This window comes from Pipra filicauda, unplaced genomic scaffold (assembly GCF_003945595.2).
Source record: "Pipra filicauda isolate LSUMZ 115617 unplaced genomic scaffold, ASM394559v2 scaffold78_size3787270_pilon, whole genome shotgun sequence".
NCBI lineage: Eukaryota > Metazoa > Chordata > Aves > Passeriformes > Pipridae > Pipra > Pipra filicauda.
Genome location: NW_024104964.1, coordinates 3,696,742 through 3,722,575, shown reverse-complemented (window position 1 = coordinate 3,722,575; position 25,834 = coordinate 3,696,742). Strand labels below are relative to the sequence as shown.

General features: G+C 49.9%; 1 protein-coding gene, 2 long non-coding RNA genes and 3 other non-coding genes across 11 annotated transcripts; 1 reads left to right on the top strand and 5 right to left on the bottom strand.

Annotated features, from left to right (window-relative positions):
- Positions 1 to 387: 387 nt before the first annotated feature.
- On the bottom strand, positions 388 to 2,930 carry LOC120324981. Of its 2 annotated transcripts, none has more exons than XR_005566732.1 (5): positions 2,732 to 2,930; positions 2,275 to 2,340; positions 1,660 to 1,706; positions 1,195 to 1,297; positions 388 to 701 (listed from the first exon to the last, which is right to left on the bottom strand). It is a non-coding gene; the product is annotated as an uncharacterized LOC120324981 (long non-coding RNA). The 2 variants fall into 2 exon arrangements; XR_005566731.1 differs by having other exon boundaries at positions 2,275 to 2,337.
- Positions 827 to 897, bottom strand: LOC113984560. Its single transcript, XR_003539544.1, has one exon. It is a non-coding gene; the product is annotated as a small nucleolar RNA SNORD99 (small nucleolar RNA).
- On the bottom strand, positions 1,821 to 1,951 carry LOC113984558. The gene has a single exon (XR_003539542.1). It is a non-coding gene; the product is annotated as a small nucleolar RNA SNORA44 (small nucleolar RNA).
- Positions 2,525 to 2,667, bottom strand: LOC113984557. The gene has a single exon (XR_003539541.1). It is a non-coding gene; the product is annotated as a small nucleolar RNA SNORA16B/SNORA16A family (small nucleolar RNA).
- Positions 2,931 to 7,305: 4,375 nt separating the features above from the next.
- Positions 7,306 to 21,892, bottom strand: LOC113984551 (tRNA selenocysteine 1 associated protein 1). Of its 4 annotated transcripts, none has more exons than XM_027714630.2 (10): positions 21,745 to 21,833; positions 18,717 to 18,799; positions 18,505 to 18,602; positions 17,666 to 17,765; positions 15,216 to 15,268; positions 14,494 to 14,625; positions 11,351 to 11,470; positions 9,773 to 9,935; positions 8,837 to 8,870; positions 7,306 to 8,689 (listed from the first exon to the last, which is right to left on the bottom strand). In XM_027714630.2, the coding sequence occupies exons 3-10, from the start codon at positions 18,588 to 18,590 to the stop codon at positions 8,553 to 8,555; spliced, it is 825 nt and encodes a 274-aa protein (XP_027570431.1). In that variant the 5' UTR covers positions 18,591 to 18,602; positions 18,717 to 18,799; positions 21,745 to 21,833; the 3' UTR covers positions 7,306 to 8,552. The 4 variants fall into 4 exon arrangements, with proteins under 4 accessions (XP_027570431.1, XP_027570430.1, XP_027570429.1 ...); XM_027714629.2 differs by having other exon boundaries at positions 18,723 to 18,799; XM_027714628.2 differs by lacking the exon at positions 18,717 to 18,799 and having other exon boundaries at positions 21,745 to 21,892.
- Positions 21,893 to 23,011: 1,119 nt separating this feature from the next.
- On the top strand, positions 23,012 to 25,630 carry LOC120324967. 2 transcript variants are annotated; one of them, XR_005566708.1, is made up of 3 exons: positions 23,012 to 23,734; positions 23,866 to 23,966; positions 24,436 to 25,630. It is a non-coding gene; the product is annotated as an uncharacterized LOC120324967 (long non-coding RNA). The 2 variants fall into 2 exon arrangements; XR_005566707.1 differs by having other exon boundaries at positions 23,012 to 23,966.
- Positions 25,631 to 25,834: the final 204 nt, after the last annotated feature.

Here is a 25,834-nt window from a genome sequence, read left to right as displayed (position 1 = left end):
CAGCCATCCTGGGACAGGGAATGATAACTCTCAGGCTGTTGTGACCCCTACATCCCTGCTTGTTGTCCATCATGAAAAACCAGGCCACTGGCATCACCAAAGCTCCATTCGAGGGTGTTGGGAAGTGTAGGATTGCAGGAGTTGCTCCAGCACCTCTGTGATGGTCCAGGTGTGTTCCTGCACTCCAGGGATACCCACCCAGGGTCGTGGGGACAACCCCAGGGGTGGGTGCTGCAGTAGGGACAGGATCCCACACTGGAGCACCACTGAGCTCCACTGGAAGGGGATGCTCAGATCCCCTGGCACTGATCACCCCCAGCCAGGCTCAGAGCCAGCCCAGTCTCACCCCATCCCAACACACCCCAAACATGGGAGACACCACAAGGATTTCAAGCAGTTGTGTTTATTGAGCCTCCAAGATTTAATATCCACTAATATTAAATAACTCCACTCCTGAGGAAACTCCACAGAAGGGACTGCTCTTCCACGCAGGGTCACAACAGGATCTTGAGCAGCACCCGGAGCCAAAGCAGTTCCCTGTCCCTGCAATGCAGGTGAGTGGAGCCCAGGAGTGGATCCTGCCCGGAGGAGCTCATGGCTCGGGAAGGAGCCGGGATCTGGCTCTGCAGAGCTCCCACTGCTGGAGGACTGGTAAAGTACCACATAGCAACGAACCCCTCAGGAATGGGCTCTGCTTAGACCTGAAAAAAAGAATAATCCAGCTGAGTGAGGAGCAGTCAGGCTTGGTGCTGTGCCAGATCCCACCTGCACTCAGGAGCTCCTGGCTGTCCCCTCCCCACCCCAGAGTGGTTTTGGGGTAGCTCATGCCTGGCCTCAGCCCCATATCCGCAGGACTCATCCAACAGTCTCCAGACACAGGAGTCATCACAGACCAGGCTGTGCTGCCACTGATCCCACCCAGGCACTGCTCCCGGGGAAACACTCAAATGGTTGGGGTTGGAAGGGACCTTAAAGCTCATCTTGTTCCCATCCCCTGCCATGGGCAGGGACACCTTCCACTACCCCAGGTTGCTCCAAGCCCTGTCCAACCTGGTCCTGGACACTTCCAGGGATCCAGGGGCAGCCACAGCTTCTCTGGGCAACCTGGGCCAGGGCCTCCCCACCCTCACAGGGAAGGATTTCCTCCTGATGTCTGATCCAAACCTCCTGCCCAGCCAACACCAGGACACTCACTTGCTCCACGCTGCAGCTTCCCCACGACTCAGGCCTACAGGAAGCAAACCAGACCCCCTGGGAGAGGGTTCACAAGCTCTCATTCTCTCTCAGTGAGTAATTCCTGAAAACACAGAGCCAGAGTGAAGCTGAAGGATCCCTGTAAATCCATGGCTCAGATCCCCCCAGATAAACCCCAGCCCTCCACCCACCACAACACCCCTGCCCTCTGTGCCCAATATTTATCCCTTCTCCCCAGCAGGAGTTTCCCTGCCTCCCATCCAGCCTTCCCCTAGGAGCGAGGCTGGCACAGCCTGTCTTCCCACTGGCCCCTCTCAGGACAGGACACACCCGCAGAGAGCCCTAGACCAGGGTGAATTTTCACTCTTCCTCCTTTTTCGACCACAAGATCGGTATTCAGATCTAATGGGAAAGGGAACTGGAGGGATGAGCTGTGGAGCTCCAACACGGACACCACGTTCCTACCTGGGGTCTATCCATCAGGCAGGAGAGCTCTGAAACACCCAGGAATCCTGGAAGACATCACAAAACCCTTAAAAAAAATCAGCAGCAGGCTGCAGATTCCTGTGGACGCATCCCTGACTCATCCCACCCTGAAACCACAAGGAACAGCCCAATTCCCCAAAATATATAGGAGGGGCGAGTGACAGCCACGGGCAGAGGAGGCCCAGCAGTCAAAGACCTTCCCGTTGCTCTGGCATGTTGTTGGAGACCTGCAGCCACTGTGTGGAGCCACAGCTCTTGGATAAACATGCGGATAAACACGGAGCTCAGCCAGGAAAGCCTGTGACAGTGATCCACCGGCTTTGGATCAGGGTTGCTTCCCAGTTTTCTGCCTCTAGCTTGGCCCAGAGAGAGGAGTGCTCTTATTCCACACACACATGATCTTGATGGAACAAGAACTCAGGGCAGTTTGCAGGGCCCAGCAGAGGATCCACATCCCCGGAAGGACATGCTGGCAACGTCCTAGGGCAGAGGGGCAGGAAATGCTGCTGGTCCCTCCTCTGGCCCAGGGAGGCCACGAAACCACCCAAATTCCCAACCTAAAGGAGAATCCAGGGCCTGGATCTCCCACCTCACCTGCAGAATGCTGCCACAGCGAGGCTGCCACCAGCCATCCCACACTCCGGGATCACCAGGATGCTGCTGGGGAAGAACAGAGTCTTGAGTTTCAGGTACATAAAGTATCTTAAACCAACAAGAAGGTGGGATACCCGCCCGCTCCCACCTCCCTGTGTAGCAATTCGGACCCCAGGAGCAGGGATCTGGGGTAGCCGCTTCCTTCCAACGCCAATCCTTCCACTCCCCCCCCGCTCCGGCCCCTCCCGGGCCGTGTATTTTCCCGAGATGTTGCCGGACAGTTACGGAGGCTCCAACTGAGCGGCGACCGTCGGGGAAAATCCCTTCGCTCTCGGCTCCTTTTTGACCGAGTCTGCCACAGCACCGACAGACACAGCTTCGATAGGGCCGGCAGGGCCCGTGGGGCCCCGGGACGGGGGCTGGTTCAGCCTCGGGGGTCCCTCCCTCACTCACTCACCCGGGGCCGGGCCCGGCCCGGGACGGATCAAGGTCAGGCTGCCCTTCCAGGCCATCGGAGCGCCCCGAAGCTCCGCCGCGGGGCGAGGTGCCCACGGGTAGCCGGGGTGGAGGGGGAGCCCCGGGGAGGGCGGATGGCGGCGGATGGCGGCGGATGTCGAGGGATGCTCCCGCCGGGCCCAGCGCTGGCCGCCCGCCCCGCCGCCATCACCGAGAGAGGAAGGAAGCACCCCGCGCCCGCCCTTTATAGCGCGGCAACGCGCGCTGATTGGTTGCTGGGGCAGCAGAGGCTGCTGGGAGTTGTAGTTCCAGGTGCCTACGGTCCCCGCCGTCCGTCCTTCCCCCTCCATCCCCCTCCATCCCCATCCATATCCATATCCATATCCATCCATCCATCCCCATCCATATCCATATCCATCCATCCATCCCCATCCATATCCATATCCATCCATCCATCCACCCATCCATATCCATATCCATCCATCCATCCACCCATCCATCCCTCAATCCATCCATCTGCCAATCCATCCCATCCATCTACCCATTTATTATCCATCCCTCAATCCATCTGTTCATCCATCCATCCACTTATCTCTCCCACTCCATCCATCCCTCACTCCCTCCCTCCCCACCCCTCGCCATCCCACTCCATCCCATCCCACTTCCCAAAGGACAAACCCACCCCACTGAGCAACCTGCTCCAGTGGAAGGTGTCCCTGCCCACGGCAGGAATCGGAATTGGATGATCCTTAAGGTCCATCCCAACCCCAACCACTCCACAATTCCATGATTCCCCACCTGTGAGCTGTGCTCCCCCTCCCCACCTCAAAGACCCTCCAATCCAGGTGGCACCAAGACAGTTCTCTCCTCTTCCATCCAAGAGGCACGTCAGGGGCTGCTCTTGGAAAAGCTGAAGGCAGCAGCTGCCTTTTCCCTACTCCTTCCTCCCTTTTGGAACATGGGGGGGAACATCCCACCCTCAGGGAATAGAAGGAAAGTTTCTTGGAAACAAAAGTCTGTTTGCCAACAAAATACCTCTGTCAGGCTCCTGGCTCGTGATCCATAATCCATGGAAAGGATTTAAAGTGGGAGCACCTGCCAAAGGGTTGGAAGGCAGTGCTGGAACAGCTGCAGGTGCTGAAGGCACAGCCACTGTGGGAAATCAGTTGGAAAAGCCCAGGAATGCTCCCTGCCTGAGCCCTGGAGAAAGGGCAAAAAGGATGGGGGAGAACAGTCAGTTTTTGATCTGTTCTGAGCAAAATTAACAGATGAAAGAATTCCCAGTGCTCAGGAATAGCCCTTTCCAACTGGTAGCTCCCCCCAAACACGCCAGACCAGCAACAAAATAAACCTGGCACTCATTTAAAGCCAAGTCTGGAAATGAGCCCCCAACTTTGTGGCCAAACCCTTGCAAAGACAGCCCCTGTCAAAGCTGGCAGGGACAGGGGACCAGCAGCTGCTCCCATTCTCCTCCTCCTCCTCCTCTATGGATCTCCCAGCTGCTCTGCCAAATCACGAGGCATTCCCTGGAGTCTCCTTGGCACAGCCACTTGTGCAAAAGGAACCTAAAAATCTCCCTCTCAAATCCTAGGGCAGGGCAGAAACTGGGAGGTCACTGTAGGAAAAAAACAACCCCAGTCTTCCCCAAAAATTCAAACCTTGGTAAACACTGTTTGGGAAGAGGCTGAACCGGGAGAATCCCCCCCAAAGAGCAACAGTGGAAAGCACTGGATGCCCAGCAGACCTCAGCCCACCACAGGAAGATGGATGGAGAGCCAAAGAGGAGCAGGGAAAATCCCACTGCACATCCACAGTCAGTGAGTCCCTGATGAAACCTCCCAGGAACCTCTCACCAGCCTCTTCCACAGAGCAGGACAGGGAGAAAATGCTGGAAGAGCCTGCAATTCCCATCACCTGACAGGTGGGAGCAGGCAACGCACAGGGATGTGCTCTGTGAAAACCATCAGTGAGGAAAAGCAGGGGAGAATTAAGTGATTCAGGGGTTTGTTGTGCCTGTGGCTCGCTGGGACAAGCCAGGCCCTGGCCATGATCAGCTCTCAATCTTTTTCACCTTAACTGTGTTATCCATCACTGCTTTTCCCCTGGAAATTTAACAGCAGAAGCAGCATGACATTGGAATCGTAGAATCATGGAATATTCTGAGTTGGGAGAGACCCACAAGGATCATCGAGTCCAACTCCTGGTCATGGACAGGACACCCCAACAATCCCACCCTGTCCCTGAGAAAACAGGGTGTGTGCCAAGCAGAACCCCAAAACCCTTCCTACAAAACTGACTGCACTTGGAAAAACCATTTTGACTGGGGAATAATTGCAAGGGAAGAAAAAAAAGGAGACGTTTTCCACCGGGCAAAAAGGGAAAGTGAACCCTATCAGTGACATTTCCTGAACCAGCTCTAGCAGTTTCTGCTATTGCATTTCAAATTCATACCCTATCCTGCCACTGAATTCATTTCATGTCTAAGCAAATCCCAAGTTAAATCCAGAAACTGGTGTATCCAGTACGATTTACAAGATGCACTGGGAGATAGCAAGGCTGGAAGGTAAAAATTCCTCTCAGATCTTTGTTTAGCAGAAGCTGGGGATTAACAAGGCAGTAATGAGAAACCCAGCACGGAAAGATCAGAGTCAAATGTTTATCTCTGTTCCTCAAAAGGGATTCAGAGAAATTCCTGAGGGTGTTGGGTACGTCTCAGTGTGCGGGATATGAACCCGTGTCCTGACACTGATCCAAGTAACAGGAATTTTGTCTAGTCAGACTCACATGGAAAAAAATCATCACAGTCAGCCCCCTGACCCAGCCCCAGATCAGCTCAAGAAATGCTTCCAGACTCCTCATCCCTTTGGAAGCGGGTCAGGATCTCTCCCAGGCCACCCCTGGTGTGTATTGTCAAGCTTTTAATTAAACACAAGCTAATGGCAACAGGCCACCCCACAACCTCAGAGCTCACCCTTTGGAGAGTCCAAACACACCCACGTCCCTCCAGCTCTGCTGAACTTTTCCCAGTTTGTGTAACTCAAATGGGAATCTGAGTCCCTGCACTTTCATCTAAATTGGATTATCTCATCTTCAACAAGAGCGTTTGGGTTGTTGTTTTAATTGCTATAAACCCTGCCTGCTGAAAGGCAGAGTGCTCCGTAATCTCAGGGGCAGATTTGGATGCAATTTTCAGGAATTACATAATCCCAGGGAGCTGTGATATCATCTGCCTGGGATTTCTTGCCTTGAGCACACGAAGATAAAAGCAGGATTTACCTTACTACACGGAGTCCTTGTCTTTCATCCCATGTGACACTAAATGGTAATTAATCCGGGCTTTTCCTGTAGCCACCCAGGAGAAACAAAATCCCACACTCTGTTTGACTTGGATTCCAAAGCACAAACCCTACAAATTCCAGGTGATGGGCTGTTTTGGAGCTCCACATAAAAGCCTCTTCTGTGCTTCAGACGCTGCAATAACGGCCAGGAGCTGAAAATGAACATTAAGGCGAGTTAAGTGATACACAGTAAAAAAAACCCCCCCAGATTTAACAGCTCCACAGAACCCTTGGCTGAGATTCTCCCAAACAACCTCAAAAGGCTGGCTCACACCTCCAGGGAATGTGGCCCAGAGCCTCACATCAACCTCTCTTAAAAGGAAACGCAGGAGCTATTTTGGGCTCTGCAGCAGCAGTAAACAGCGTCAGCAGGTCATCCCTGCTGGCCTCTGTGCTCCCAAATTGCTCCTCCTGAGGGTCTGTACGTGCCCAGCTCTCCCAGGATTAGGGGTCAGGATGAGTTGGGCTAATATTTACCATTTTTCTTCCACTATGAAAACAAAAGCAGAGAGTAAAAGGATTTTTTTACTTTCCCCCAGGGTTGCTGTCGGTGGGAGGTGATAACCTGCTCCTCTCTCCTCTAGGGACAGGCCTGGATGGAGAGGGTTTATCCAGGCATTGGGAAATACTCCACAGGATAGCAATGCTGGGCAGCTGAGAGTAAACTTATACTGATAAATAAATTGTGTCTTCAGGTCACTCCTGCAGCAAACTGAGATGGCTGCATTAAAAAGCTAAAATTTTGGGGGGATGGGGAAAGACAGCTCCCAAAGAGGAGAAGGAAGGGCACACAGGGCAGCACAGGAACAGAATGATCTAGAAAGTGTTTAACAGCAGGAAGTGATTAACAGCAGGACATAAACCCCCCTTCTTTACATCACCTCTGGAATGCCACTCCACTGAACTTCCCAGGAGGAGGGGCTGCTCTGAGCTGAGCAGAAGATATAAAAGCTCTGCTCTCTTCCACTTCTGCCGCCTCTGAAACTCCCAGAACACACAGGGCACATTCCTTTCCTCAAATTCAGAGGATCTGAAGGTGAGGACATTGGCAGCAGCACAGTCAGGGGCACAGCAGGAGGGATAATTCACAGCAGATGAGAAGGCAGGAGTCCAGCAGTCCTCCAGCTCCACTCGGTCAGGGATAACTGAACTGCAGTCCCTCGCATCCCCAGGTGCAGTTGTTAAGGAAAAAACCACAGACTGACAAATAGATCATAATTATGGACACAAACAAAGGTGTAGTAGAAGTAGCTTTATCAAAGTATTTAAATCTTGTGGCAAATCTCTGCATCAACATGGGCAGGGAGGCAACGAAACGCTCGGCAGCAGCAATTTCAGTTACCAAACTATTCCTTGGATAGACATTTATTACAGGTAGTTTCTCTGTTCCTATTTCTCCAAGAGTTTAAGGCACAAAAGCCTGAAAAGGGCTTGTAATACGTACATAAGTGCTATTATTTTCACTTTCACCTCTAATGCAACATAATATCAGCTTATTTATATTGCTTGTCCACCCAGCTCATACAACATCCAGTAGAAAACTGCTTTCCAGGTTCACAACAATTTGTTGCACAATATATCAGTGAGATTGCTCTGACCCGTTTTTGCTGCAAGATCTTCTGTTTCCCTCTGACAGGACAGTGGAAGACGCTACAAAATCTCAACATTAACGAGACCAATAAAAAAATAAAGGCATGATACACAAAATAACATTTAAATATGGTTGCTGGTTAAAGTGTTTTTAAACTGCTCGGTTGATGGGGAATTATTTCCTCATACACAGGTGGAGAAGCAAGTCAGGTGTGCAAGAGATCAACAGGTAAAAGGCATTGGTCTGTAGTTTTCTAACACTCCTGTCTTTTCTCTCCAAAGTGCTCTTCAGGTAGGTTGTTTAAGAACACCAAACTTTCTAGCTCATGATCACAGCTTAGCTTAACCAGAACACAAGTTTTCATCCCGTGCTCAAGTTACAGCAACCTTACCCAGTCACTAGAAACCTTTGGAGACCTTTCAGTGGCATCCAACAATGATCTTTCTTTTTAAAAGTAACACATTCACAAGTGTTGGGCCAAATGGCTGGAGACAAGTTGAATGGGCAGCAAAACAGAAAGATGGGCAGGAACCAAAATGCAAGGGGTAATTTGTACTTAAAAGACCAACTTTTTTATTGTAGGATGGGGCAGAGTCTCTCCCCTGTGCCACCTCGTCGAAAGTTTATAAATTACAATTCCCAACAAGTATCAAGAGTTCATTTCAAGACAAAAAGGAATAAAACTGTTGCAGTTCTAATTTTCACCATGAATCAAGGTTACCATGATGCTCCTACGACACTTGTTCTGTACAGGAAAAGGGCCACAGTCCTCCTGTACTCCGAGTCCCAGGCCTGGGTGGGGAAAGGGCCACCTCTGATCCCGCGGGATCCGGCGGAACAGTCCGGAGTGCACTGGTGGGATATTCCACAGACACAGTGCCTCAGCAACGAGGCTATAACACAGCTGGGATCTCTGAGGAGACAGTGTCCAAAGGCTGCCAGTGGCAGTCCATCAAGGCATCGTACAGCTCTTCGCTCTGCTCCATGAACTGCTTGTTCGCTTCGTGGACGTCTAACTGAGGCGTGGGATCTGCAGGGGGGGGGAAAGGCAAACTTCTCAGATTTACTCAGACATAAAGGGATGGCACACACCGAAATCAGGGCCAAACTGGGAAAGTCTGTCTCTGGTCAGTGCAGAACAGACAGACAACTTCAGTATAGAATTTGAGAAACGTACCTTCCAGTGCATCCTCCCCAACTTCTTCGTATGTCTGCAAGGAGAAACAAACCCCTTAGGACAGCAGATAATTATCTTTTCTTTTACCAGCATCACCTGTTGATTGGTACTGTCAGAAGCTGACTTTTATATCAGAGTGATTACAACAGAATTCTTCACACATAAGCCTGTGTTCCACTCCCAGCACTCCACGGGGGAGATCCCACACTAAACCTCTGACAGAGGCAGCAGTTCTTGCAGTTCCTGGGCTGAAGTGGGGTGGCTGTTCTGATGTGTTCTGTCCTTGAAAACAAGCCTTAGGAAGGATCCTAGAAGGCTGCCTGAGTGCTGCCTGGACCAAGAGAACCTTTCTACCCTGAAAACTGTATTAAGAGACCCCTTGTGTCCTTACCCAGAGTAAGGGGCAACATTTTACCTCACATAAGGCAACAGGACACACCAGGTACTACTGAACACCATAGAGCAGCTCTATTAAGAACTCATTATTAAGAGGTCTGTTATTAAGATCACTTGTTCTATTCAGCCTGGAGGAGACTGAGGGCAGAGCTCAGCAGGGGCTGCAGCTCCTCCCGAGGGGCAGCTCTGATCTCTGCTCTGGGGGAGCAGGGACAGCACCCAGGGAACGGCTGGAGCTGTGTCAGGGCAGGCTCAGGGTGGATCTCAGGCAAAGGTTCTTCCCCCAGAGGCTGGTTGGGCACTGCCCAGGCTCCCCAGGGCAGTGGGCACAGCCCCAAGGCTGCCAGAGCTCCAGGAGTGTTTGGACAATGCTCTGAGGGACAGGTGGGATTGTTGGGGTGTCTGTGCAGGGCCAGGAGTCGGATTCCATAATCCCTGTGGGTCCCTTCAAGCTCAGGACATCCTGTGATCCTCAGAGCTTGAAGCTAAAACGTTCCCATCCCCACTGGCAAGCTCTGGGGTGATTCTGGGCTGCCCTACCTGCATGGTGCTCTGTGTGTAGCCATACTGGGGGTAACTGTAGCTGTAACTGCCCGTGTTCTGGTCGTACCCCCACTGGGCGTAGTAGTTGTGATACTGTTGATAATACTGGTTGTAGTTGTAGTTGTACATCTGATTGTACTCCATTGGTTTCACGCGGTTACTTCAAAAAATAAAGCAGGAGTGAGTTGCAAATAGTGCAGAACAAGTATGAAAAAAGCAGTGAAATAGCTTAAGATACAGTCTGGTACATAGACAAGGCTTAGTCTAACATGCAGTTTTCAGTCTTTAAAATATAGTCACTATTTACTACAGCAGTATTTATCATTTGCATACATTTGCATAAAGAAAGAAGTGGTTTAAATTTAACGCCCTTTCCTGTATTCCTCTTCCTCTTCATTAATAAACATTGCTTTCATTCTTTAGGAGTTAATTTAGGGTCACTTCCTGGCTTTGGGAAGGGAAGAGTTCAGGACCATGAGCTTCAGTTTTAGAACAATCCCGAACCACAATCCAGATTCTTGGGCCCCTTTTTAATTCTGATAAATAGGATGAAGTTAAGTAATCTGCAGCTTCCTGAGACAAGGTACTGAATCTTGCTTTACATGAGGAGTTAAAGACTTAAAGCCTTGCAAAAAAATTGGAGCTTTCTTTAATAAGAACGGACAAAACCCTCTTCCTTCTGCCACTGTCACACAGAAACCTAAGCAATGACTTGTCCCCTTTCTCACTGGACTGAGAGGTCCTCTATGCACAGAGTTGGAAGAGTTCATGAAATAAAAAGAACTACAGGTAATCAAAAATAAACTTAAGTACCCTGTGAGCTGACTAAAATTCCCATTCCTCTCCATAAAGTGGCAGCATTCCCAAGGAACTTGGAATCCCACCTGACTATCAAGATTTGAAATGAGATGGCAGACATCGTTTGAAAATGAAGGTATGTCACACATAGGAAGCTAGTGATGAAATTAGTGAGAAGCAGGAAGAAGGAAACATCAATCTTCTCACCACAATACACCTCTTTTTTCTGCTTTTCTCTTCCTTTCCCCCCCAAGACTTCTGAAAATCTAAATATTATTCAAATAGGGAGCAATTACTATGATTCGTATTACCCTAGTGCTACGAGCCCCAAGTCAGACCAGGATCTCATTGTATCAGGTTCTGAACAAACACAGAAAAAAAAGTTAATCCCTGCCCCAAAATACTTATATTTAGTAGACATCATAATAGAATTAGCAAGGTAATTGAGCTTTGCTATCCAGACATCAATAAGCAGATTTAGGCTATTTCAATTAAAAGCAAAGGAACATACACTTTAAAAACAATCATATTTAACTACAGTGTGGGTACATGTGTGTGGATTTTATAATGTATACAATTAAAAACAGTGGAACACGCTTAGTCTTGAGCTAATGTTATAATTTCTCTGAATTCCTGGGCATTCTGATGCTCCCCATTATCAGGGGTATTCCTTCACTTTGTGATGGAAACATCCAGGAAATGTACCCAAACCACTAAACCACATTTAAAACCAGATGTGATGACTCCTAATGAACACCTGGCTGCTCTCATACTCACGCTTTTGGTATAGCCACACTCAATCGGACGGGTTTGGAGCCCAACCCCACAGCTCCCTGACACTCTGTCAGCGCTCTCTTCTGCTCCAGCTCGTCTGTGAACTTCACAAACCCATAACCTCTGCAGAGACACAGAAGAAACCACATTAAAACCAACCCCAAAAAGCCGGGCCACGTCTTAAAAATTATTTAGGGTGAGATTTCAAATTGGTTTGGGGAACGCGGCGAGCGAAACGCGTTCGTTCGGGTGGTTGTCCCTGTTTTTGGGAGAGATCAAACGATTCCGCCTTCCAGTTGCTTTTCCAAAGGGCCTGAAGCCACAGGTCCAAGCTCCAGCGGTGCTTTTAAGGGCCTGACAAACAGAAAGCAGCTCCTGTGCCAGTGGATTGTGCAGAACTGGAAGGGAGCTGACACAAGCCATGTCGAAATGCACGAGCAGACAGTGGTAAAGCCCCAAATCTCTGCTGGGAGGATTCTGATAATCTCAAAGAGTTGCAAGTCAGCACAGCACTGACAAGACACAGGCACTGCTCGCATCCCAAACTGCCCCACTGTGAAGGAAAACACTGCTTTTCCCTAAGATGCACCTTCCAGTCAAGTTCTTTCTCAACAGGAATATATTCAAATAGGCTTTCTGTCATTCCCAAAGCGGGGCTTAAAACGAGCTTGTAACATCAAGTAGCTAAAACCTGCTCTGAGAGCACAGCTGGGACAGGGACAGCACAGCCAGGACCCCTGGACTCCGTGAAAACACTGTGGTGTGGCAGCTCTGCACTGCAGCCAGAGGAGAAACACCAACTCTCTCCAAGCCCAACGGTCCTTTGCGTGGGATTCTGGTGCTGCAGTGAGTCAGAAGCGATGCAACAGCACCCAGGAGGGCAGTGCCAGGATCCCAGCATGGGATGGGCTGCCTCATGCAGCAGAAAGATCAAAGACTTAGGTGTGGGAGGGTAAGGGAATCCATCTAAGTGAAGGAAGGAGTTTAGGAGGGAAGGACTCGTCTAGCTGGGGAAAAGAACGAGCCGTAAGCAAGGGTGTAAGTTTACAATGTATTATCTATTCTGTGGGAACTCCTAAACACCAAGTAATGTTTTATTTGGAAAGCAGCATCACCTACTCCCCCTGGGAGGTCCCCACTGGAAGCTGTCCCAGAGCAGTCTGTGCCCCAGAAAACTCATTATCTTGGCCAGCACGAGTCCAAATATCTATTTTTATACAAATACACAGGTATGGCTGTGTCTTCCTCACAAAAATACCAGATCAAAGCTCAGGCTTATCTACGTACAAACTGGATAATTAAACACGAGCAAAACTCTACATGGGCCCCCATTCTGTTTAACTTGCCCTCTGCCAAAGGACTGTGGCAAATTAAGCCAGTGCAAGTCAACCTCCAGTGTTGTGAAACTGTGTGAGCAGTTTAAGGTGCTCACACACAAAACCAAGTTTCTAAGCTGCCACAAAGACTCCTGCAGCCTTTTGGGTGGGACTAGGAGCGTGTAAGGGAAACTGGGAAGACTGGCAGTTCCAAAATAGAGACAGACAGCTAAAGAGCTGGATGTAGGGTACAGGAATTGATGGTGGGTGCAGCAAGGGAGACAGTGATTCTTCCAACTCTTCCAGAAACTTAGCTTTTCCACACCAACAGCTAAACCAGAAGAAAACCCAGCAAGAAATCATTTCTTTGTGGCCAGGACTTCCCTGGCAGACACACTGCCTTGTCCCTGCAGTTTGGAAAATCCCCCACACCTGCACCCTCAGCAGGAAGCAGAGAAGCAGGCTCAGCACCACAGCTCCAGGCTGCTCTCCTGCTGGGAGGAGGCCTTCCTGATCCACCAGCCCTGGCTGGAAGGGCCAGGCCTTCACTGGGCACGTCCACAAGCCCAAAGCTCCTCTCTCACATCACCCTGACACCTGCAGTTGCCTCAGCTTTGAGTAACTGCACAAGTCCCAACAAAGCCCCTGGCAGCATGCTGGCACTGCCGGGGGAGACAGCTCTGCTCGTCCCCGGAAGAGGACTCCAAGTCCCTGCTCCTTCCTCACTTCCCAAGCTACCACAGATTCCCTTTCCTTGAGGAACTGCACTTCTGAGCAGTTCCCAAAGCCCCACTCATGGCCCAAACTGCAGCACCCATCACCTGTTCTGTAGGCAGAGCCCGGGGCAGGTGCAGCAAAACAGGGTCTGCGGGGTTTACACCTCTGAGGAAGAGGAGGAGGAGGAGGAGGAGGAGGAGGAGGAGGAGGAGGAGGAGGAAGAGGAGGCACCTGGAGCCCACCCCAGCAGTGTCAGTCCCATGTGAGGTAGCAGTGACAGCACAAGTATTCAACAGTGACAGAGCAGCTCTGCAAGAGGTTCAGGTTGCACATGAAGAGAGAGTGCAGCTCTGGAACAGGCTGCCCAGACAGGCTGAATTGTCTCTATTCTGGGAGGTTTTCCACGATACTCAACTCATGGCTGACCTGACCTAGTACTGGTCCTGCTTGGAGCTGGACCACAGAACTCCAGAGATTCCTTCAAACCAACATATCTAAGCCTCATGTGAGAAAGTGGGGAGATCTACAGCCACAGACTTGGTCTCATCCCAACACTGCAACAGGTATTATATCAGAATATTGTGCTTCACCAAGCCACGCTCTGCTTTGAAAACAAGGGTTCTCACCAACTGCTCCCTCCCCTAGGAAAACACAGCCCAATTTTGTGCTATTTAGAAAATGCTTTAATGACATGAAGAAATCCAGCTTTTTGATATCTGTTTTTGGCAAGACATTTCCAGCAAAGACAAACGAGGCGGCTACTGAGAACCTGACAGTGAATCACAGCTTTGTGTGCCCTACCCTGTTTGAAATAAAACCCTCTCCCAGGAATGGCCTAAATAATAGCACAATTCCACCTGAGAGTCCAGGAGGAGAGTGCTTCCAGCTTACTTAAGACATTTGTCAGCATTTTAAGAAGTGCAGTAACACACAAAGGGCCTCACGCTGACAGAGGAGTGACAACACCCCCGTGGTGACTATCAAACCCCAAGAAAACTGCAGACTTTGTATTTTAAGCTGATAAAACTATTCTTTTTTTTCCCCTTGCTGCATTTTATCTTTTCTGTTGCTGCATCTGCAGTGAAAGAAAAGAATGAATAAAAGAGGACTTACTTGGATACTCCTGCCTGGTCCAAAACAACTTTTCCACCTCTACACGATGGATAAACTTTAACAAAAAATTCATATAACATCCCATCATCCACATCAGGAGTCAGGTCTCCCACAAAAAGGGAATATTCTGGACTAAAGAGATCAAAAGAAAACTTCTTAAGTACAATCTTACAAAAAAAGAAAGAGATGTGCTCAGTGACAGTTGCCATCTAGCCTAAATATTTGACCTCGGAGAAAAGTGATATTAAAAGACCATTTAATGGAGATTTTAAAGTGTCACCAGTTAAGCTACTTAACTAAAATTATACTTATATATAATATATTATATTAATATACTTTTTAAGCCATTGACACTGCTTTTTCAAGTTAATTCAAGCAGCACAACCAATCTGCTCAATATTGCTTTTTATTTAAAGATAATTGCTTACTTCTTACAGGGCATCTCTGGATTTCTGACATGACAAGAAAATATTAATGTCTCACTTACAGATTTGCTATTTCCAATACACAGATCTTAAATTATAATATACTAATTAGATACTTGGATGCTACAAAGTTTGAATACCTTTAAAAGACACTGGATAAATCACACACAAGGCAAAGCGCAAAACTGGCACAGCCTCCACAGTGGCACTGATGAACTCATGGGTTTACATAGTTTGAATACTCTTTGCAAGGGACATAAAACAAGCAAAATGAGTATTTAAATATTGAGCACCTACCTGTTGTCGGGCTGTTTTCCATACGTTGCATAATTCAATTTAAATCGCTTCGCCTGAAACGAGGCAAAAACGAACCCGTCCATTCAAATGTTGTCATGTGAGTCCAAATAATTAGGGACAAATGCAATCAGTTGATTTTATACAACTTTCTAAATGCTGTCAGACCATCCAGTTAAGGGATTAAGGATGATTTATTTATGCCAGCACAGATATAATAATGAAAATCAGAACCTAAAGAGAGGCACTAATAAACAAATATTAAATGACTTCTAACTTTAAGGTCTTAAAATGAAATGACAGCAGAGCTATTGGAAATTTCAGACACTGAATCTACCACGCTGGAAAATCAATCCCAATCTGGAAACATGGCTAAATACTTTGCTCTGGGTGATGTGCTCATTTAGTAAGATCCAAAATTAAGGGTTTTATGAAAGAACTACGGGTCACTGGACACTGGAGGCCTCCTGAAATTTTGCATTGGATGTGATTTTTAAAGCAAGTTTCTCAGTAGCCCAGATTTGTGCCCACTGACACATCTGCAACTCCCTGTCCCCATCCTACCAGGGTTCAGCAACTTGTGCCCAACTCACATGTAAGTCCAGAGCAAGATCTGAGGAGCAGCTGATCTTTTGACCAGCCCTCGGGATCAGGGGCTGATCTCGGGATCAGAAATCAGGATTTCAGACCAGGATCAGAAATTCCCTAGAGATTAGGACTTTGTTCAGTACAGTGAAGGGCCCAGTGTGCTCCTGGACCTTGTAGGATGGGTTTCCTTCCCTCAAAGACAGTGTAAATAATTCTTGGGAAACAAAGCACAGACTTTATTCTAGGCTATAATCCTGTTCCTTGCATGCTTGCATTCACTGGAGCACAGTGCTACACAACTTTTTGTGGATCATTTACAAGCCAACACAAAATTTAGATTCCAATTTGAAGCACTTCCCTCTTTTTATTTTGGATCTCACTCTTCACTGCAAATATTCTGGGCTTAAGATCAGCGTGGCACCTGAGAACACTTCCACTCAGATGGGAACTGGGGACACCAGTTCTGGAAAACAGAGGCAGCAGCAGCACCAGGGCTCTCTGTTATTCCTCTGGCTGATTCAGTATTTAATAATAAATAAAAGCCACGCTCAGTTTTCTGTAAACAAAAGTCTCTAAATGCGAGGGATGAGCTGGGCATTGCCTGCTGAGTGCAGTGTTTTGGGCTGCACTGGATCTCTGCCTGACATCTGTAATTCTCCCTGTGTGTTATGCAAATCACCCCCTATGCAACACCACGTTTTAAAATGAAACTGTGGAGAAAGATGGGTCTTCCCAAAACCAAACCTCCATTATCATCTTACTCCTCGCAAGAGCTGCTCTCTTTGTCTCTCCAGTGACTACAGAAGGCATCCAGGATGATCAGCTTGCCTTAATCATGGGCAAACCCGTGAAACAGATACCTCCAGGCCTCTCATCAGCTCCTTTTTAACGGGGCACGTCACCCTCTGAAGAATGCTGACCAAATAGCTCAACCTGAACTTCCCAGTTTCCTACCGTGGGTATTAACTACCCTGAAACAGGAATTCATTTACCTTGTGTATCACACCATAACTGAGGTGATTCTAGAGCTGCTTTATGAACCAGTCACCCCAGCTACTGCAGCCAACTCCTGTGGGTACAACAGACAGCTGTGTCAGCCGTCCTGTTTTAATCCACCACACATTTGAGTCAACTTCCTAAAATTAGACCCTGAGACTATTCCTCCTCTTCTCCTCAAACTACCCAGCTTTCACCTACAGGAGACATTAGTTATGTGCTGCAATTATCCAAGTCTCTGGCTCCTTCTCCACTGCAAAGAGGTTTGAATAACTTTTCTTTGCTAAGGGCCGAGAACAACGCGAGGCTTAAAAGTCACGTTTCTCTTGCAAATCAAAGTTACTCAAAACTCAGCGTGAAGTTGCAAGTTCATCTTGTACACTGTTGTCTCAGGCTGCCCCTGGATCCCTGGAAGTGTCCAAGGCCAGGCTGGACAGGGCTTGGAGCAACCTGGGCTAGTGGAAGGTGTCCCTGCCCATGGCAGAGGGTGGAACAAGATGGGCTTTAAGGTCCCTTCCAACTCCAACCACTCCATGACTCCATGATTCTAGATAAATGGAAAGAGAGGGAAAGACTGTGGCAGGTCTACTCTACACTCAACCTAATTTTTTCCTTGTTCTTCTCTGGTTTCTCATTAGTCCACCTTGGTAATAGCAGAAGGGCTCAGAAATGGAAAACCACAACATCTCTCCACCTGGATTTTATCCGGACGTTCATACAGAAATCAGTGATTTTGCTCAACAATCTCCTGAGCAAGAACATCAATAGTTTTATGTTCATAACTTTAAAGAAATCACTCAAAATGCAGATTCTACACTATCTGTCCCTTCCCAGTTTTGGTTCTCAGCTGGTTGATCCCACTGACTCACCGGTGTAGCACCAGGAAGCGGCTTTCCATTGATTTTGTGTAAACATTTCTCTGCAGTAGCTAGATCTGCAAATTCTACAAAGCAATAGCCTGCTGGAATTCTGAACATACAACACAGGAGAGAAGAGACAAAGGTTATGCATTAAAAACACATTCGAGGAGGAATTTTGTATTTTAGATAACTGGTAGGAAATTTGTTATCGTTGCAACACTTAGAACAGTTTCTTTTAAAAAGTATATACATTAGCTACCAAAAAGGAGGTAGAAATTCTGGATCTCAAGTAAAGGGATAGCCCCTACTTACCATAAATCATAAGCACACACAAAATGGTTTTGCTCACAGTTTACTTCCTACTTTCACTGACCATCAATTTTTCCACCCAAGTTTAAACATCTGAAAACTGAAATTACAACACTTAAAAGAATAATGAATCAGAATGAAACTACTTTATTCTGTGTCCAGTCACTCATTTTATCCCAAATGAACTCAAAAGGGTCTCCTATTGCTCCAAGTCAGACTTCCCACCTCTGCCAGCATCATGTAGCTGCACTACAGACCAGTCACCAAAGCCTTCAGCTGGGAGCTGCAATTCCCAGCGGGATGGAATGGGATAAATACACTGCTCTGACTGAGTGCTGGAGCACTTCAGGATGAGGGCCAAGCCTTGTTTGTTGAGGGGAGGCTGAAGAGCCAGCAGGGCCCTCTCCATTGCTCTCATCAATATTCCCATATTGGTGGCAGCAATGGTAAAAAGCTCAAAGGGAAAATCACTCTGACAAGGAAGGACCACGGTGAGGCTCCAATCCAAATGCACTGGGAGAACAAACATAAACAGTTACCCTGTCAACCTGTTTCGAATGATTTTTACACTCAGTACAAGCTCTCCCATGGTGGCAAAGGCTCTTGAAACAAAGTTTTCATCCATATAGGGCTCCAGCTATAAAAGCAAAAAAAAGAAAAGAAAAAAGTTAGATCAGGGCATCTACAAAAAAGAGAATTTATGTGTCAATGTCCCCCTAAGCAGTTAAAACATTATTGAGAAGGATTTTACCCTTACACTTCAAAAAGAAGACTCATTTAAGAGGGTCGATGCCACTCAAAACCAGCAGGCATGCATGAACCAGGCTCAACAGTCTGCAAAGTGGAACCCAAGAGACAGCATGAATTTCAGAGAACAGGGAGCTTCACAGAAGGACAAAAGCCACTCAGAAACATACAGCAACAAACTGAGCGTTCGCTACAGGGAGCGGGGGAGAAGGAGGTGCTGGGCTCCTTCTCTGGGCCAGCGCTGTGGGGACACAGGTGTGGCACGGCCCTGGGTGGCATGAGGCAGGTGACACGGCCCCCCTGGAGCTGAGGCAAGGGGCTGCAGAGCTGTGTCTGCCTCGCACAACCCCGGAGATACCGGGGCAGCACTCGGGGGGAGCCCTGGGGTCGCGTCCCGCTCCGTCCTGCCCGTGGGAGCACTGACCGCGCCGTGTCACAGGGGAGGGTGGCACCGTGCAGGGCAGGGGGTGTGCGGGGCGGTGAACACGCTGGAGAGCAGTGTCTGTGTGGTGTAAATGACTGACAAGTACGACACGGTGCTGGAGTTTGAAATAAATGCACGATGAAGGGCCCGAGGGAACAGGGCACCTCTCTGTGTAAGCGAAAGTGGAGGAGGGAACTAACAGAAATTAAGGGTTTTTTTGATGGGGAGCGCTGTGTGTAACACAGAGCTGTAAAATACATATAGGAAATATATCTAGCTCCATGTATGTAAGTACACACACCTCTGTGAGTAAGACAGGTGGCCCTGTGGTAACCGACAGCCCTCGAGCATGTCTGTGTGTCAGCCAGGTACCAGGTGACAGAATGTGCCAGGTGTGAAAGTGGGTGGCCACGCTGCACTCACGTGTGTAAGAGGCAGCAGATGCCCTGTGGGGGCAAGTGTGAAGCAGACCTGGCTGTTACATGTGCCAGAGGAGCGGGAGGCAGCACCACCCTGTGCACAGACCTGCCAGGTGATCCTGGGGGAGTGTAAAGGAAAGCTGGAGTTGTAAAGGCAACAGGTTGCTTGGATATGGCTGTCTGTGAATCAAAGAGAATCCTGCTTGTGAGAGGGGTGATGAAAAAGGAGAGGGGCTTATGGAGAGGTGGCAGATAACCCTCTGTGTGGGGAGAAGAAAAAAATGAGCAGACTCCATGGGGTCTGCTTGCATGAGCAGAGGCAGTGGAGGACCCCTGGATGTGTCATATCAGTGTGCAATGCCGTGGCAAAGTGGGTGTGCTGTGTGTGCGTGTGAGAGAAGCCTCCAGTGGGATCCTCAGGGACAAGGCACACTGTGGGCTCTGTATCTCTGTGAGTGTGCCCACGGTGTGCAGGTGAACAGGCAGCCAGACACCCCTGGGTGGAGAAGCATCCCTGAGTGTGCTTCTCATGGGTGCTTCTTCCTGCCAGGTGCACACAGAGGCAGGAATGAGGGAAATCCTGGGGTGTGGGACTGCTTGTGAGTGTGTGTTCACGTAGGAGAGTGTAAATGCCTGTGAGGGTGTGAATGCACCCATGGGTGTGCATGGGGGGGGCAGGTTGTGAGGGATAATCCTGGAGAGGCGTGTACAAATACACGAGTGCCTACGAGCATGAGTGTGTGTAAGTGCCTCAGAGCACACGAGCACGTAAGTGCCTACAAGCAGGTGAGCAGATAAATCCTTGAGGCATGCAAGGGTACAGGCTGTGAGTGTGGGGGTGTGTAATTGCCTCTTAGAGCATGAAAGTGGGAGACCTGTCAGTGCCTGCCCGCCAGGGACACTGGTGTAAGTGCCACGAGTGTGGCTGTGACCTGGCTGTGGGCAGGACACGAAGGTCACCCTGAAGGAGGGGTGTGTGTGTGTGTGTGTGAACTGTGTTCGTGTGTGTGAACTGCTCACAAATGTGCCTGTTGGGCTGGGGGTTGTGTCTGTGAGTGTGTGTGTGTGTATATCTGCCTGTGTGAGTGTGCCAGCGTGCACAGGAGAGCGTGTGTGAGGGGAGTGCCAGTCAGTTTGGGAGTTTATGGTGTGTCTGAGTGTGTGAGGGGCTGTCAGGGTGTGTCAGTGCGGGGGTGTCAGTGGTGTGAGGGTGTCAGTCAGTTGGGCGGTGTGAAGGTACCAGATGCTTGGTGTGAGGGTGCCAGTCAGAGTGAGAGTATAGGCAGTGTGAGGGTGTCAGTTGGTGCGTCAGACAGTCAGTGTGAGGGTGTCAATTGGTGTAAAGGTGTCAGTCAGTTGGTGTGAGGGTGCCAGTTAGAGTGAGAGTGTCAGCAGTGTGAGGGTGTTAGTCAGCTGCTGTGAGTGTCAGACAGTCAATGTGAGGGTGCCAGTCGGTGTGAGGGTGTCAGTCAGTCAGTCAGAGCGAGGGTGTCAGTTGGTGTGAGGGTGTTAGTCAGCGTGGGGGTGTCAGTCGGTTGGTGTGAGGGCACCAGAGTGAGAGTGTCAGCAGTGTGAGGGTGTCAGTCAGTCAGGCAGAGTGAGGGTGTCAGTGGTGTGAGGATGTCAGTAGTATGAGGGTGTCTGTCAGTTGGTCAGTGTGAGGGTGCCAGAGTGAGAGTGTCAATCAGTGCCAGGGTGTCTGTCAGTCAGTGTCAGGGTGTCAGTGGTGTGAGGGTGCCAGAGTGAGGATGCCGATCAGTGTCAGGGTGTCAATCAGTGTCCGGGTGTCTGTCAGGCAGCGGTGTGAGGGTGTCAGACTAAAGGTGCCAGTCAGTGTGAGGGTGTCGGTGGTGTGAAGGTATCAGCCGGCCGGTGTGAGGGTGTCAGAGTGAAGATGCCAATCAGTGCCAGGGTGTCAGCGGTGTGAGGGTGCCAGAGTGAGGGTGTCAGTCAGTCAGTGTGAGGGGGCCAGACTGAGGGTGTCAGTCAGTGCCAGGGTGTCAGTGGTGTGAGGGTGTCAGAGTGAAGATGCCAATCAGTGCCAGGCTGTCAGTCAGCCAGCGGTGTGAGGTGCCAGTCAGTGACGGTACCAGGCGGTCAGTGCCCCCCGCGCTCCCCCGGCCCCGCCGCGCTCCCGCCGCCCCCCGCCCTCCCCTCACAAAGCCGCGCGGTCCCGGCCGGACACTCACGTCCCCCATCCACAGGCTGGCGGCCATGCTGCTCCCGCAGGCCCCGCGGCGGGTTCAGCGGGGCCGCGCGTTCCGCCTCCCGGCCCGGCCCCGCCGCTGCCGCCGCCGTCCCTCCCTCCGCCCCACCCCCGGTCCCTCCGTGCCCCGGGCCCTCGGTCCCTCCCCCGGTCCCGCCCGGCCCGGCCCGGCCCGGCCCCGCCGCCTCCTCCGCGGCCCCGGGCGGGCGGAGAGAGCGGCGCCCCCGCCGCCGCAGCGACCCCTGCGGGCAGGAGGAGCGAGCGCCGCGGGAGCGAGGGCGTGTGAGGGGAGCGGGGCCGGGCGGGTTCGGGGTGGTGTGGGGAGGGGTTCGGGGTGATTTGGGGAGGGGTTCGGGGTGATTTGGGGAGGGGTTCGGGGTGATTTGGGGAGGGGTTCGGGGTGATTTGAGGAGGTTTGAGGTGATTCGAGGGGGGTTTGAGGTGATTCGAGGGGGGTTCGGGTGGTGTGGGGAGGGGTTCGGGGTGATTTGGGAGGGGGTCGGGTGGGGTTGGGGGAGGGGTGCGGGTTGATTTGGGAGGGGTTCGGGGTGATAGTTGGGGAGGGGTGCGGGTGTGTGGGGAGGGTGCGGGGTGGATTTGAGGAGGGTGTTGAGGTGATTCGAGGGGGGGTGGAGGTGAGTCGAGGGGGGTTCGGGGCTCCTCAAGGAGAGTCCGGGGGAACTTGAAGAGCGTTTGGGGAGATTTGAGGAGGGTTCGAGGTGATTTGAGGGGGGGGTTTGGGGCTCCTTAGGGAGGGTTCGGGGGAGCTTGAAGAGGGTTTGGGTAATTTGAGAAAGGTTTGGGGTGGTTTGAGGAGGGTTGGGGGCTCCTTGAGGAGGATGTGGGGAAACTTGAAGAGGGTTCGGGGTGATTTTAGGAATGTTTGAGGTGATTTGATGCGGGTTTGGAGACACTTGAAGAGGGTTTGGGGCTCCTTGAGGAGGGTTTGAGGCAACTACAACCACCTGAAGGAAGCTTTTAGTGAGGTGGGGACCGGTCTCCTCTACAGTATCTGCAGTGACAAGAGGAAATGGCCTCAAGCTGAGACAGGGGAGGTTCAGATTAGATATTAGAAAAAATCACAGAATATTCTGCACTGGAAGGGACCCAGAAGGATCATCCAGTCCAACCCCTGGCCCTGCCCAGAACACCCCAACAATCCCACCCTGTCCCTCACAGCGTTGTCCAAACCCTCCTGGAACTCTGGCAGCCTTGGGGCTGTGCCCACTGCCCTGGGGAGCCTGGGCAGTGCCCAGCCACCCTCTGGGGGAAGAACCTTTCCCTAAAATCCGACCTGAGCCTGCCCTGACACAGCTCCATGCTGTGGCAAGGCCAAAGACTGAGCGTGGGGGGTTTTTTTGTGATGATGAATTTTGGGAGAGGCCAAAATCTCGGCTCCCCTCCATCCAACTGGGCAGAAGATGAATCAGAAGCCCTGAAACCCAAACTGGGGCTCTGAGCTTGGACCGCTGCCTGCTCACAGAGACAGGACATCCATCCTCGGGGTCATCAGCCCAGCACGTGGGGTTGGATTTGGGTATGGTGTGATCCTCCCTCCTCTCCTGTTCACTCCCGCAGGCCTTTGACAGCAAGGGTGGCAATTCCTGGAAGAAATGAGCCCCCTCGTTGTGATGGAGCAGAGCCGAGTCCTCCCGGGCTGCTCTCGGCAGAGCTGGTTGGCATTTTGGGATCACCCGCTCCTGGTCACGGGAGCTGTGCTGTGTGAGCCCCGTGCCCTCTTAGGGAATGCCGGGCTGTGGTTGTGCACGCCATAAATCCAGCTGGCGATGACAGGGACACTCCAAACCCTCCGCGTTATTTTTGCCTCCGTAGCTCAGGCTCCGGGCGATCCCGGGCTGCGGCTCCAGCGTTCCCGTCCCATGAGAGGGCAGCACGAGCCCGCCGGTGTCGGATACGGGTTTTTAGGTGCTGAAATTGGGCAGCATCAGTTCTGAAACTCCTTCGGAAGCGATGTGAGTGTGTCTGCTTAAACCTTGCCCCGGAGCGTCCCCATTCCGGTGACTAATGTGTGAAACCAACCAGGAGTGGTTTTCCCTGCCGATAAAAAGTGTGGTGAACATCGATCCTTCCTACATTCCTGCAGGAGACTGTGGAAATCCTTCATCCTCATGCTGAGCAGGGTCTGCAGCTCTCATCATGCTGCAGCATGGCCAGGACTGATTGCTCTGGAACATCAGCTCTTGGGTGTGTAAGACATAAGATTAAAACCATATTGATTTATTTTCTGATTTTTGAGTCCCTAGAGCACGCTCAGGTTGTTTTTCCAAGCTCTTCTCTAAAGCATTGTAAAATCTGGCATGAAATCAGACAGCCAGCAAGACCCACAGCTGACAACTCAGCTGAATAAAGATGTTGGGTTGTCAAGTAGCACTTTCTGTGCCTCGATGTCACTGGCAATGTGGTCTCTTGCAAATTCACCCTCAGAAGTCCCTGCTGAGTCTGCCTTTCAAGTGTCAGCTCCCAGGATGTTTTTTTCCTCCCAGCATGGCCATTTATCCACTGGTTAGCCCCAAGCTCTGCTCTGCAGAGCCCACAAAGCTGTCACTCATCCTCTGTTATTACTTACAACTGCTCAAAGCCAGTAGTTTGTTCTTTGTCATTTAATGAAGTGAGTCCAGTGCCTTTAATAACCCCTTTCTATTTTTCCTTCCAGCTGAGTAATACAGAACTTGCTTTTCCTGGGATAATCCATAGAGATGGATGTTGGGCAAGGAAAATGCAGAAGGAAGCCAGGATCATGTGAATGTGTTGGACCAGGAGAAAATAAGAAGTTTGTATTCAGTGTTTATCTGAAGTGATTGCTATTTATGCACCTAACCTTGTGACAGAGCAAAAACACTGCCAGAAGAATGTTATTACCTGAAAAGCTGTTTATTCCCCCAGATTCATGAACCAACAAAGAGGCCCTAAAAGGAAGATGTGGGGATCCCTCTGTCCTATGTGTGGGTGTCAGCAGCCAAACCATCTGTGTCCCCTGTTCCCTCTGCTGGGACAGCAGGGATTTCTGGGTCTAGGAACTTGGTCCTGAAAACTGCTGAGTAAACTCCAGTTAGTGTTTCCTGGAATCCACTGGAGGGGTGGTCCCTGAACCCATTTTTTAGCTGGTCACTGGGAGCTTTAGCCTGTCGAAGGGCCCAATCCTGGGAGCTTCAGGGCTCTTCAATCCTCAGTAACTTTGATTGGAGTTAAGGGTCACTCAGTACCTCCTGGGAGGAGGCCCTGAGCGGTCTCAGCTTTTAAAGTTAATGGTTTTGAGCGTGAGAATCTGGCCTGGGAGTTTTTAATTTGACTTTGCTGGTTTTAGGTTCAGCTTGAAACTGTCTCAAATAGATTTTGTGCCCTCAGTACTGAATGTTACTTTGTTAGAGCCTTCCCTGTTGTTGGTCTTACAGGTGCCAAGTCCATCCCTTGTCTTAGGCAACTGTAGCCAATGGGCTGAGATCAGGGATGACTTTGGCCAGGGATAATTGACATAATAAATAAAATTTGAAACAAAAAAAATTATATATAAATCAAAAGTTTGAGTTTGGAATAGCTTCTGAGATTCTGAAAGTAACTGAAGTAATCCAGGAGAAAATATGCCATGAAATCTGTTTTCCATTATTGCATGAGATGGTATGTCTTAAAATTTGATCAAACCCATTTTTTTTATACGATGAAGACAATGCAGCTCAAAGTGATGTGGAGATCTGGGGTCATTTTCAATGTGGTATTTGTAAATTATTGTAGACTTGACATTCTTATTCATTTGTTTGATAAGATTTGCTTTTCCTGCTGTGATCTCACAGCAAACAATTTCTGACTGAGTGGTATTTTTGAAAGAAGTGGTAGTGGAACCTCATTATTGATACATTTGTGCCTGCTAGTTTTCTTATCCAGACCAAGTCTGTTGTATAACAACACAGTGCAGTGGGAGAGACCTGATGGCCTCTCTTGCCTTGTATTTGAGAAGAAGTGAAGTCACTTATGTGACAGTCCCATGTTCATATTCCCCCGTGGGTTTTGTAATATTCTCCGGCAAAACCAAGACCAAACAGGACAAGGACACTCCA

Bases quoted from the DNA above. Each gene is read 5' to 3' on its own strand.
- LOC113984551 (XM_027714628.2), bottom strand. From the start codon at position 21,771: ATGGCCGCCAGCCTGTGGATGGGGGAC. The intron at 11,471-14,493 runs GTAAGTCCTCTT...GTGTCTCTGCAG, and splicing joins GACCAGGCAGGAGTATCCAA to AGGTTATGGGTTTGTGAAGT. The intron at 8,690-8,836 runs GTACGTTTCTCA...CCCCCCCTGCAG, and splicing joins TGGGGAGGATGCACTGGAAG to ATCCCACGCCTCAGTTAGAC.